The sequence below is a fragment of the Microchirus variegatus genome, assembly GCF_963457635.1.
Source record: "Microchirus variegatus genome assembly, chromosome: 8".
Lineage (NCBI taxonomy): Eukaryota > Metazoa > Chordata > Actinopteri > Pleuronectiformes > Soleidae > Microchirus > Microchirus variegatus.
Genome location: NC_139809.1, coordinates 6,558,172 through 6,571,648, shown reverse-complemented (window position 1 = coordinate 6,571,648; position 13,477 = coordinate 6,558,172). Strand labels below are relative to the sequence as shown.

The following is a 13,477-nucleotide window of genomic DNA, read 5'->3' as shown; positions in this document are numbered from 1 at the left end:
TTTGTTTACCTTATCTGAATGTTACGTTGAGTCTGAAGATTTAAATTGTGTCTCATTGAATTAAATGAAGCACTCTTGGAAACAAGGGCCTTTCTGCATGGAGTTTGCATGGTTTTTCATTCATTCATTTCCAGGTTCATTTACATGTTGATTTGGGGATTAGGCAAATTGGACACTCTAAATTGACCATAGGTGCGAGTGTGAGAGTGAATGGTTAAGCCCAATTTAGTCTGTCCAAGGTGTACCCCGCCTTTCGCTGTATTTCAGCTGGGATTGGCTCCAGCACCCCCCCATGACCCTCATGTGGAGGATAAAGCAGTAGAAGTTTCCACCAACCAAAGCAGTTTCCATCAATAAACACGTTGCAGTCTTATGTCCTTTGCACCTGAAATCTCTTCACTTTACTGTACCTTGAGCAAAGAGAAGGTTGAGAAGGTTTTTTGTGACACACTTTATATGTGCGGTGGACCGTTTGCCTCCGACTGTTTATGCCTGGGCTTTAAATCGCTATTGAACATCACAGAGGCCAAGTGGTGCAAGCAATAACATGAATAATCCATTGGCAGTTCCTGTTAGACTGAAAGAGAATGAGAGCTCAATTACCGTGATACTTGGGAGGGGGGGGGGTACAACCAGGCAGTAAGAGCATTAGTCTTTCCACCTAAAAACTGAATATGCTTTGCATATTATTGAAGTTGTAAACATCTATCCTACTAAGGATTGTGCTCCAAGGTGTTCAATACCATCACTGAGCGTTTCGCGGCAGATGTATAATCACCTTACATGTGAAATAAATTGACCCGTTTGTGCACTTTCGTTTTTGTATATACCACACAGCAAATCATAAAATGCACTTGCTGAGCCATTAAAGATGCTTTCATGAGTGGGTGTGGACAGAGCAATTGAAAAAAAAGAAAAAACTTCTATCTTGGAGGCTATTCCTGAACCTTTTCAACTGTAGCAGATCTCCCAAGTCTGAGTAGGAGTGAAACGTCCTGAGGCTTGAAATGATCTGCCACTTTGACCACAACCAAAATAAATAAAATCCCTTCTCCGTTATTGCTCAGTAACTTGCAAAGCAACCACTAATTGTCTAAAATGGAAAACCTCAGCGGTGGTTTTTTTTACTGGCTTAGCAAACCAACCCATTGATATGAGTAAAAAAAAAAAAAATTATTGAAAAACGTTTTTCCAAAATCATTGCACACTGCTATTCCTCATGCAGACACATTACCTATTCCAGTCATGTCTGTCAATCTGTCTGTGAAATGAAGAGCCAGAGGCTACTGACTCAAACACATCAGCTCCTTTTTTTTGGACATCTAACACTTTCTGAAGTCTTCATACTCACACATTGATTTCTTATTTTCAGCTTGCTCTGCCTTCTTGGACATGGCTCAAGCTCATTTGTGCGGAGTGAGTGGGCAACAAGTAGCCTGCAGGTCTAATCCGTTTCTTTTTCAGCAACACTTTAGGAAGGTGAAGGAATATTTTCTTTTAAAACTACAAAGCATGTGCTGTATTTAAACCACACCACAGGAACAGGAATCAGGTTTATTCGAAAATATTTTGTACACATGTTTAGATATCTACAATATGATGCAATAAAATCAAATCAAATATAAAACCAGGGCACCACAAGCTTTGCTGTCTTTGCCTTTGTCAAATTGTGTGATTGTTGACATTTGGATTGGAATCATGTGACTGAAAGGTGGTCTTATGGCGTCACAGCAGATACTTTTACGACATGGAATAGTAGGACAAACACGACACTTTAACCTGTAGAGGCTTTTTTAAATCTACATAAATCGTTCCCATATTCTCCGGATATATTCCAATTAATTGATTAGAAATAATGCACTGAATGGTCGTTATAGCATTGCTAAAACAACAAATCTAATGGTGGCCTGAGACTTGTGCACAATTCCGCATCAGTTTTGTTCCAGGAATCAGCAGATTTTGCAATCTCCAGTTACTTTTTGTAAAAATTCTAATACAGTGTCTTTGTCTTGGAGAACTTCTCAGGATGCTAACGTGATGATCATTTCAATCATCGAAAAAGTGCTGATGTTGGTGATAGTGATATATTTCATCCATCCACCCGGCTTGAAAATGTGCAGAATTTACTGGCGAGCTGTTTTTTTTCTGCTTGTAATGAGATAAGCAATAAATAATAACTTTTGATAGAGTAGAAAAATGTGAATACTGTCATAGATGGCAGTTATGTTAAAAGCAGTAAAGCGCATTCTTTTAGTTCTTCTTTGGTGTTTTACAGCAGTCCTGGATGATGCATTGTTGCCTCCTTAATTTTAGCGACAGTATGTGTCCAAATGTTCTGAACGCTCACACCACTAACTTTGATGTTATATTCCCAGTGAAACACAGGTCAGAGCGTCCTGACCCTTTGGAATATCTGTGATCAGCGTAAAAATTACAAAGAGGCTTTAAATCGAAACCTTACTGTACGTTCTGCCAGCTACTATAACCCTCGAATAATAAAGTGCTATTTTACAGGACTGATGTGACTCAGTTGCTCGCCACATTTTACTGGATGAACTTTTGTAGACACCCGAGTGCAGCATTTGACAGCGTTTTTTAAGACGAGACAAGGCAACATACACGTTTGTTGAAAATCTGGTACCACAATAACACGTAAAACATCAAAAGTGCTTCCAGTCACAGATGTTAATCAATAATAAATACTGGTCCGATTCTACTCTACGAGTTTTGAGGTATGCTTAATGAACAGGTTTTGTTCATCTTGTGTCGCTAACAAGTACCTGAAAAACAACAACCCTTCTCTTGTTAATTCTGCATAGATTAATGCATTTAAAAAACGCCAGTGAGCAAAATTCTATCAAAACGACTCCAATTAAAAATACTCTAAATGATTAAGTACCCTGCTGAGCGTATTTTCCCCCTTAAGACCTTAGATAAAATATACTAATGATTGTAGGTTCTCTGCAGGGCAAAGTGGAATCACAGGATACTCTCTGGCATGGTGAGAGAGATTTTGTGACCCGGCTGTGTTCAATGGACAGACATCTAACAAGATCAGCGTCCCATCATAATCAGATGAGGGATCAATGCGAGTCTGAGTTCATTTCTCCTCCAACTTATTTGCTCCTCCACAGGAGTGTATCTTCATTCAAGGAGTGATATCAATGTGGTGGTGATCTGATTGTCGTCTTTGCGTAACCTCCCGTTGAACAGACATGACACTTTGTTTTAAACTCTTGGTGAAAGTATGACTGGCTCTTCCACAGTAGGTGTGCGCGGCGGCCTGCAGCGACTCTTCGAGTGGCCCGAGCAGCGAAGCATCCATGTTCTCGCCAAACGGGTACTACGACGTAAAGAAAAAAAAGTGCAAGTATTAACGTTTCGATTTCACTTAGACGTGGCTGCACTCACTTTCATTTCAGCTCGTCTCCTGCTCCTCGCATTAGTCAAAGTAAATTATAACTACATTCAGATCATTTGAATTAATTATGCATTATGGCATTTTTCACTCAAATTTCAACACTAACATTCTGTATTTAACGCAACTGTCAAATGAGGCTGTGTACGATACATTGGACTCCCAGCATTACAGACGTGCCTTATCATTTAGTGACAAGGAAAACAACAATGATAAATGTTTTAGCTGTTCCACCACTTTTCTCACATGTGAGTACATAAATCAAGAAGCAGGCCTTTTGTTTTTATAGAGAAGTAAACCTCTCTTTTGTCACTCTCGTTAATTAGAAAAAAACACAATTTTTTAGTGTTTAATTTGACTGTAATTTTCCCCGACATTAGTTTACTCAAAGCACACTTTCTTTATTATCATTCATATACTGCAGTAGGCAATAAAACACCATTAACAGCCTCCTATTGATTTTTATGTGGATGCTGCTGGTGCGTTGTCCACACAGCCATCATGTCTCAAACTAGCATCAGCACTTAAAAATTTACAACTCTTCTGTGGGCTTGGCTGGGTAATGGTAGTGCCTTTTATTGCAAGCTCCTTTGCTGGCTGAGAGAGCCAGCCATGGGAGCCAGACTGACTAAGGAGCTCCTAGTGGGATAGAAATGAGTTTCCTTCAGAATTGCCTGCTCCAGGCTTCAGGGTGCTGTCCTCACAGGACTGAGTGGAACAAAGTGGGAGGGGGCCCGAGGAGCTGGAGCAACAGTAAGGGTTGATAAAAGCTTTAACAAAGACTAGATTATAAACTACAAAAACCACCCTCCTCTATTACATCACCCTGTGCTCTGATTAGCTAATGCTAACACAAAGCCACATGGCTCACATTCATCTACTTTACACGGGGCGTGTTTTGTGAAAACAAACAACAAACCACAGCAAACCTCCATAGGAACTAAACATCCCTCGATTCCAAAAAAATAAATAAAAATTCCATAGCACGTTTTTGTCACAGAGACTGATTGAGGCACGGGGGGGTCGAGCGCCCCATAATGAAGCCTGTTCGTTTACTTAATGGCTGAGAACATTGCCTGCACTGATAGTGGCCAGGCTGAGCCTTGTGGCCGTAATAGATGGAGACCAGCTAATGAAGCGCCCTCCCTCCGCCTGCACGTTGACCAGTGTGCTGAAATCAACAGAGGCAGATCGAAGGCTCTACAGCTGATTTGCTTGATCGGTGAACTCTGTCACTAATGATGAGCAGGAAAAGGTGAATATCACTGCAAGTGTGAAACGGAGAACATACTTTTTTTTAAATGCTGCCTACTTTTGAGTGACAATGCTCTCTTACCCAATCATTGATCCAATGTTGAACCTTTTATATAAACATACTTTCATATCTATTAAGAAAGTGGGGCTATACTTTTCTTTTACCATCACTTTAAGCTACTGTGTGATTATTTTCATTTGAATCATCTTCAGTTGTTTTTTTTTCAGACTTGTATATACATATACAAATTCCTTGTCGATTTTTAACAGTCTTTCTTTGTGAAGTAATGCTGTTTTGAAAAGTTATTATAGTAGTATATTAGACAGATATGACTTATTTTGTCATTGTTAAGAACAATTCAATGCTGCTAATGATCGGTTAGGATGCATCATATGGGCAACACATTTGCAAGCAGCCCGTTCCCTTGTCGAAACAAGGTTAGGCTGATTTGTTTGGTTTGGACAGAAAGACAAATGTTTAACAGGCTATTGATTAAAACACTGGTGGATTGAAGCATCCACGAGAGGAAAGAAATGGTCTGGAGAGTCTATTGATGATAAAATGACTCGTAAATGTTTGCCCAAATAGCCTGGTCTGTTTCCACAACTGTCCCCCAAAGAACCAGAGGCAACAGAAAGAAAGTCTATAAAATAATCACTCAATAGTTACATTTTCTATTGTCTGTGTCTGTCTGGAGTACTCTTAAAATAATTAATATGCTCTATTTTATACACGAACCGTCTGCAATACTAATTTTGTTATATTTTCATATTACTGCAGGGGTTCAGACAAACCCCAGACGGCTGACATGCCGAGGCACTCTCTACCTTTTGGATGGCTTCGTAAACAGCTCGAAATGCTGGCTGCTTGTCATTGTGGTACACTCCCCGGTTACCATGGAGAATGAAGACACCTTCCTGCTCAGCCTGTTGACAGTTGCTGCCATACATGCAGTGGTCTGGACGGTAGTTCCACTGACAGGGGAACATGTATAGGCTTTCTGGAACACAGCAAGAGGTGCAGTTGTTGGGATGATGAAAATAACTTGAGTTTATTCAACATTAACAGTCAAATTAAAGCTAAAACCAACAACCAGCATGTCTTTAAGTAAGCCTTGCTCTTGTCCTGAGCATTTATAACTCAAAATATTCATGTGTATGTGGTTGCAGGAACCTGGATTATGATGAAATATGATGTTCAGAAGGTCCTGGTCCCCCCACGTGATGTTGAGTTTATACTTCTGGAGAAGAGGCATCAGAATTTCCTCCCAGTGTAGTGCAACGGTGGTCAGGTCATTCTGGAGGTACAAAATAAGCTAATCAGAAAACATTTGTATTCGTTTGCCTCAGGAAATCATAATCACCTTTAACACTGTTTTGTTTGACAGTGAATTCTCATTGTGAGGCTTTAAAAAGACATGACAAGAGTGACATCTCCTGGTTAGAATTGGTGGTACAGCTACTACGGTTAACTCCCTTTCAATTTATTTTTTAACACATTTCCAATATATTATTAATAATATCAATGCATGTGTTAATGTTTAATAAATGTGGATAGTATGATTTTAAATCAACATATAAAGCTCTCTCTCGAAGTGACAATTTGACACATTTAGTATGGTATATTGTTTCATTATTCACTATTCTGTATTTGTAATTATATCATGGCCATAATGATAGACAACAATTTAACCTACACATTTCTAGCACAAACAAGTTACATAAACTACACTAACTGAACTAGACGACCATACAAAACACACACAAAAAAAATCTATTTGCACATTACCTTAAATAATTTCTCCCTGAGGCGAGTCATGTTCATAAGCATGACACCTGAATTGATGCCTGTCTTGCCATAATAAGGGTGACGGGCGAAACGATTATACCAGCCAATGCGTGGCTCCTCGTGCTCTGGGGCCATTGCTGCCAACTGGCTTGAATTGAACTGTGAAAGCAGAGCCCAAATGTCCTCTACTGGCTTCAGGAAGAGGATATCAGTGTCTACATAAAGCAAAGAATCCACTTCCTTCAGGATCAGCTGGAAAAAAAAAGACAGCAATAAAATAGAATGATGAGGGCATGTTGCAAATGTATACTCATCACCAGCCATGTATATGAAATATGGTTCAAGACATACTGGCAGGAAGAGTCTCTGAGAAGCACAAGGTTTGAAGAGCTTCTTCCACTCATTTGCATTCTCCTTAGGAAACGTTATGGAATACAGTGTAAACTTGAATTTGGTCTGAGCTGTGCTGGGCCACGAGTCCAGCTGTAAGATCAAATAAGAAAAAAAAATAAAAATGTAGGAAATCAAGTGAATTAACATTTTAGTAATGCTGGGGAGGACAACAGGAGGACACTTACAGAATGTCTAAATCCTTCATGTAGATTGTCCTCAGCAAAGATGTAAAAGTGCAGTGGCTTTTGGCTGAAGAGAACAGCAGACTTCATCATAGTGAGAGTCTCCTCGAGCCTGGGGCCACAGGCCACCACAGCCAGGTGACTCCTCTCATCGCGTACCTTGACTGCAGAGTCTGGCTTTTCTCTAAGAACCAAGACAAATGAAATGATTAAGTCACTGACCCTGAGCTTTTATTTACAATGATAGAACTTAATCGATTTAATAACATGCACAGAAGAAAACGGAGTCATGATTTCCGCAGGTTCAGCTCAGCTGAATGAAGTCCTGTAAGGTTGGAAGTGCCATTAGATTCAGATAGAGAACAGGGTTATTATGTGTCCACTGCCTCCAAGTGTCTTTGTAAACTGGTTTGGAAATCATTACACAGTCACACAGTCTTTCAGTCATATCTCTTTCATAGTATGGCAAACCTAGCATACATCAAGAGGTAGCAAGACCGGGTTTAAGGGCTGCAACAATGAAGCAATTGCTCATTCAATAACCAACTATTTAACCAGTTTGAGGGGTTTTCTTTAACTAAATCAAAAAAACAAAAAACATTTTCAGCTTCAGCTTAGAATGTGATCATTTAGAAGTTTAGGAAACAGTTTTCTGGTTTTATAGAGCAAACTACTATATGACTAATCAAGAAAATACTCAAATTGATAAGAAAAGCAATTGTTAGCTGCAGCCCTAGGTGTTTTGTCTTTTCCTTTGCAAACACAGATTTGTAATACAAACTGAATTACTGTGTGGGATTATAGTTTGCACAGACTCTGTCAATTGCAATAGTATGCAAGTGATTATGAGGTGGTTGATTTCCGACAGCTACTTATGATTAGATATTAAAAGCATTCAAGGAACACTGAGAGAGCAGCAATGGGCTCAATGGGACCCGTGGATATACAAAAGCAGAACAATCTCATGGATTAAAAACGATCACTCATATATTAAGAGAGATTCAATAAACCAGTCATACCCAAGAGTAGATTCCAATAAGCAGTTCACTCCACAAACATCAGCAGGCAGTCTCCAATATGGATTCCAGTAAGAAACTGACAGTGATTTACACCTGTCAGAATGAAAATGTGAGCTTTGCCATCATTTAAAGTTACTTAAAATTAGGTTATTTTACACATTAGAGCTTCATGCTTCGAGATCAGATCTGCCCTGCAGCGACTAAAGAGTTAGTAGTTCAACAGATGGCCGTCCTTCAAATCCAGCCAAAATCAAAAGCTAATGAGGCACAGAACTGGTAAGCATCAGTGTTAATGGTTAATCAATGATTCTGCAAATGCTAAGTCATTCGTGGTAGCTAATTAGTAATAAAGATAGGAATGGTGATTCTGAATCTCATCACATTACATTACACCCAAGCAGCGAGTAGCAGAAGCACGTTTTTAACAGCCAGTTTTAAAGCTATATCCAGCTTGGACAGCTCAATGGTTATGCTAAACTAGTTTAACTACGCCGGTTCTGTGACTGTAACATTAAATGACGTCAGACGTAGCAAATAAAACAAGTAACCCATAACGACAGCTAGTGCTGCTTCATATTTAATCTTAATAGCAACTTTAAGTGCAGTTAGTGCAACGTGTGGGATTTAATGAGACAATAAAGCCGGCTAAGCTACCTGTCAAGCTCATCTTCAGGCTGTCGAAGGCCTAACAATCCCGGGCCTTTCCTGAGTAGGTGCCCGGCGTCATGGCTGCTCCTGTGCGGTACTCTCCGGTTTCTTACGCCCCACTCTTCCTCTTCCTCCTCCAAGGAAGAGGCTACTTTACTGAGCACATAGAGCAGTGAGCAGAAGACGGCGCAAAGGAAAAATGCGTGGAAATAGCATCGCATTTTGTGAATTACGATTTTTTTTTAATGCGCTACCGCGTCATCTTTGTCCATCTGTGCTATCACCTGATGGACTAAAAACAAACTCACAAACCAAGTCAGGATGTAAAGCCGAAGAGCACAGTTGCTGTTTACCACCTCTCTGTCCCACCCACTCCTGAACACGTGGGTGTTTATTTTTGATCTAAAAGTGATATCTGCCTTTTCCTACTGTAAATATTAATAAAAAATAATTACTGTAGAAAAATATGAAGAACATTATTTTGGCTGTACTGCATTCATCATGTAGATACCAAATTCACCTTAGTAAATAAAAATATTGAATAGGTGAAAACATGGTAGGAACACTAGTCCCAAAGAGAAGGCACCTTATTTCCTGAGTTAATAGAGAATTGTAGTTAATTTAAGGTAAGGGATATGGTTTAGATGAGGCCATCAACATTAATAGAAGTCAATGCAGTGCCCTTATATGAAAAACCAGGCAAACCTGTATGTGTGTGTGTGATTAAATAACTGTGACTGAGAACAATGCTATGCTAGAAGTTTAAAAAGGGATCTGAATAGAACAAACATGCACTTGACGGATGCATGATTCAAGTTGCCCAACAATAGAAAACTCACTGGAGCAGTGTATATAAATGATACGTTACGCAACATTCTGTGATGTTGTTAGTGTTGAATTTTCTATTTCATTCCAAAACATGTTTTTAGTGTTTTATATACAACATACTGTCCATTAATGAGACAGAAACACGCAAAGGATGTGATTTAAAAAAAAAAAAAAAAGAATAGGCAAGTAAATGCAATGGGTTATTTTTCTACCACTGCTTTTATGACCCTTAAATTAAGACAAAATGTGTGAGTTTTTTTTTTTTACCTCTTGCAACAAGTGTGAAATGGTGGTGGGTAATATTAATAAAACAGAGTGAAAAATGTTCAAGTTGAAGACAAAGTCTGCTGCCTTGTCATGTTGTCCTTTTATGGAACATACCATTCATGAAGTAAAAATCAGTAATTGACAAATTCAACGTACAAACCCTTAATATGCAAACGTCCATGTTTTTACATACCACTTGTCTTTATAATGAAACATATATATAAAAAAAACATATCAACTATCTACAGCTTATTTTATTTAACATTATTTTACAATATAAACCATTCTATTGATTAAATCGTGCTTGAATCTACCAAGTGAAGGAGAAGCATACTTAGAATAACTGTTCAATATTTTGACTCAAATGTTAGACAGTGAAAGAATTATTGCATCCAAATGCATAAAATGATAAGGCGAATAACAGTGTTATGAATTTACTGTTAATGGCAAAATGGAGATAATGCTAAAACATGGTATCATGAACATAGGATGCCATTAAGTGCAAATAATGATTTTTAAAAAACAACAACAACAAAAAACAATCAAGATAAACTACAATTCTGAGGATTTCTTCACATTTTTTTCATAATGCATCTCAGCAGCAAAGACCAACAGTTTGATGCTAGGTGCTAAAAAAAACAAGTCACCACACCACAACATGTGGTACAGAGTGCAATTAAGTTTATCGTGGTCGGTTTTCTGTAACAATTCTGATCTGTCCCGTCACCTGAAATCTTAATCACTTTGGGAAGGCAGTAACAAATCCAACCTGAAATGGAAGTGATTGACATCATACCATTAGTTATAGTATTATTAAAATGTGTGCATTAAGTGTAATCTCTGGTTGTGGCTGTTGCGAGTACAGAAGAGCAAGTTGTGCTAATTGGGTATATGAAGGTTAGTGAATTTCTCCATTGACTGAGGAGCCTTCTCCACTGGAGATGAGCATCTGGAGACCCCTCGTTCAGTGTTATCAGAGCTCGAGCCACTTTGACTGTGTTGGTCTGCTGAAGCAGCACTTGTTGAAGTGGATGTGGGTTTGGCTTTCTCCTTAAAGTCTGTGATTATTACAGTCAGGTCTCCAACTGTGACCTCTAGATGCTGGGCACTACTCCTGTCTATGTTTTTTAACCTGGGCCTAGTGGGAAGAGACATAAACAGGGATTAAAAAAAACAAAACTAATTAGAGGATAGTAAATATGTTAGTTACATATTAAACATACATACACTACTCACAAAAAGTTAGAGATGTTTGGCTTTTGGATTCAATTTCAGAAAATGCACTATAACCTTTACAGGTGAACTTAAGTTAACCTTCTCTAAACTTTTGAATGCACATGTCCAATTGTTCAATGTTTCAGTACTTAATGAATAACATGCTGTTTTCTAACAAGGTGATTAACCGCAATAATCACAACAACTGTCTGATGTAGTGGTTCAATTGTTATTGAAGAGTTGAAAGTTCTGGTTCAATGACAATTTGTATTCAAAAGGTCCTTTTCCTCATGATGTTCAAATGTTGACATCATGTCTTGAGACCAAGACAACACTTTAAAATTGATCAAGTTATTGAGATTATTTGTTGTGGTATTGCCACCATTGTTGTTAGCTCTTGTTTGAGATATACTTGTCGAATATCCCTAACTTTTTGTGAGTCAGGGATTTTTTAAATTAAAAATATTGATGAAATACCTCATCTTTTTATGGATTTTCTTTTTCAGCGTTGGTTCTTTATCACTCTTATCCTTCTCCGATTTCTCCTTCTTCTCCTTTTTTGGGTGTATGGGTGGTGCAAACTGCTGATTTACTTGCTGTGCAACCAGCTGAGAAACAGGCCGTGGTTTACTGTAAGAGACAAAAAAAAGTGTTAACGGTCTTATTGGCAATTTTAGTCATATTTGGGTTTCAAAAAAAACAACAACCATCAAATATAAAGTGGGTATATTCCATAGTTTTTTGTTAAGTAATGCATGTTCTCCTTATGTTCCTGGCCTGAGGAGTAACACAGTAAGGGACATGGTAAATAATTGAATTTTTAATTCATTTCATGGGTTGCTATGAGGGTTCAGAATACTACAGCAGCATAGTTACTATGATAAGCTTGTGTTGATTCAACGCTGGGGTTAGCAGTTGTTTTAAACAACTGTGCCTCACATGGAGAAATGTGTGGCATACAGTGTTTACAATTACATAAATACAGTGGATAGGATACAGTACAATGTAATAGACGTCAGCATTCTAACAATCAGGGCTAAGTATAATTAAAAAAAAAAAACACCAGTCAAATTAAATACAAGGTTGTCATCACAGAAACTAAACTTTGTCAAATAAAGTTTTGGATGAAACTGTTAGCAAATCTCTGACAACACAAGTGTATCAACGTTCATACAATTCATTTAATATTTAGCCTATAAGAGGATGTCGACTATTACAAATGGTAAAAACTAAATGATTAATCAGACTACCTGGACTTGTTACAGTGCTAAATGTCGTATTGTGAGGTTTTTGATGTCGTGCCATCCCTTTTAAAACGAACGAAAACAACGGGTGCAGTGCCCTTACCGTGTTGACGTCCCCTTCCGAACATCGCACATCATGCACTTGAACGCCTCAGCGCTGTTCCTGAACGTGCACACGCTACAGTCCCAGTACACATCGTCGGAGGACGGCTTGGACTGCCGCTTTGGCCTTCAAACAAAAACCAAACAAAAACACACTGGTAGCGGCACCGTTTTCAACGACAGCAATGACCAGAGACAAGTTGCTTGGTACTGAAACCGGAAAGAAGAGACAGTTAAATTGACTATTTTTCAGCTCAAAGGCCACAGCCGCCGAGGAAGACGCTTTCGGTACAAACTAGCAGTTGCCCCGTGTTACACCAACAGCCAGCCGCCATGAGCACTTGAGTAAAAACAGCTCCATCCATTGACCGAGCTCCTGTTTTCAAACGGCTCGGTAAGTCCTCATTCAAAGACACCCGCGACTGTTTTACCTTGTAGGACTCTTCTTGTCTCCCATGTGGTGAAAGTCGGGCTCAGCGGAGAAGAAACGGTTGAACGTTACAGGTGAGCAGCCGCATTTAGCTGTTGTTACTCAGCTGTGGTGGTGGAAACTCCAGGGCTGGACACGTGACGCTGTCTCAGCCAATCACTGCTGATGTAATCACAACAGAGGGGAAGACTGACGATGTGACACAAGGCGTTCTTCTGACTGAAATGCACAGAGAAGTGGTTGACACACACATGGATGTGAGAAAACTTTTTTGCCGGTTGCTCGTGAAAACAATAGATACATTAGTAGAGTGTGTTAAACTAACTCTATTACCGTTCCGTATGCGATTGCAATGTGGAATTACGTTGTACAGGAGGGCATTTTGGGACAAAACAGGCCTGGCACCTGGTTTAAGTGCCTGAGGGGACCCTTTTAAAACAATGATGATGCAATGATGATACTTGATTTTCCCACTCAATAACTTGATAAATAACACTTGTTTTCTCTCTCCCCAAACCAATCAAACATTAATTGGAGTATAGGCTATCTACAATTGTTTTTTAATCTACAAAAACCATAAATGTAGCACACCGCTTAAATATTGCCATTATTTATGTATGACTTTAACTGAAAATTCTACAGGGAGGTGTGTATGTTATAGATACAGAGGATTACAAGAAACAACATC

At 38.9% G+C, this 13,477-nt stretch overlaps 2 protein-coding genes across 3 annotated transcripts; both read right to left on the bottom strand.

Moving 5' to 3' along the window:
* Nucleotides 1-1,634: 1,634 nt before the first annotated feature.
* On the bottom strand, nt 1,635-8,941 carry gxylt1a (glucoside xylosyltransferase 1a). 2 transcript variants are annotated; one of them, XM_083894061.1, is made up of 7 exons: nt 8,710-8,941; nt 7,040-7,220; nt 6,813-6,944; nt 6,462-6,713; nt 5,847-5,970; nt 5,501-5,673; nt 1,635-3,343 (listed from the first exon to the last, which is right to left on the bottom strand). In XM_083894061.1, the coding sequence occupies exons 1-7, from the start codon at nt 8,922-8,924 to the stop codon at nt 3,149-3,151; spliced, it is 1,272 nt and encodes a 423-aa protein (XP_083750187.1). In that variant the 5' UTR covers nt 8,925-8,941; the 3' UTR covers nt 1,635-3,148. The 2 variants fall into 2 exon arrangements, with proteins under 2 accessions (XP_083750187.1, XP_083750186.1); XM_083894060.1 differs by having other exon boundaries at nt 6,462-6,944.
* A 1,107-nt stretch (nt 8,942-10,048) lies between these two features.
* On the bottom strand, nt 10,049-12,888 carry LOC310930397 (YY1-associated factor 2-like). The gene is given in 5 exon segments (XM_083893365.1): nt 10,049-10,734; nt 10,737-10,936; nt 11,491-11,643; nt 12,361-12,486; nt 12,791-12,888. Coding segments are annotated over 5 exon segments (543 nt in total). The 5' UTR covers nt 12,817-12,888; the 3' UTR covers nt 10,049-10,696.
* Between the last annotated feature and the right edge of the window lie 589 nt (nt 12,889-13,477).

What these genes read in the sequence shown, in the direction of transcription:
- gxylt1a (XM_083894060.1), bottom strand. Translation starts at nt 8,924, where the DNA reads ATGCGATGCTATTTCCACGCATTTTTCCTTTGCGCCGTCTTCTGCTCA. An exon ending in CCTGAAGATGAGCTTGACAG is followed by an intron (nt 7,221 to 8,709) that starts GTAGCTTAGCCG and finishes CTTGGTTCTTAG; the next exon opens with AGAAAAGCCAGACTCTGCAG. An exon ending in ATGAAGGATTTAGACATTCT is followed by an intron (nt 6,945 to 7,039) that starts GTAAGTGTCCTC and finishes TTGATCTTACAG; the next exon opens with CTGGACTCGTGGCCCAGCAC.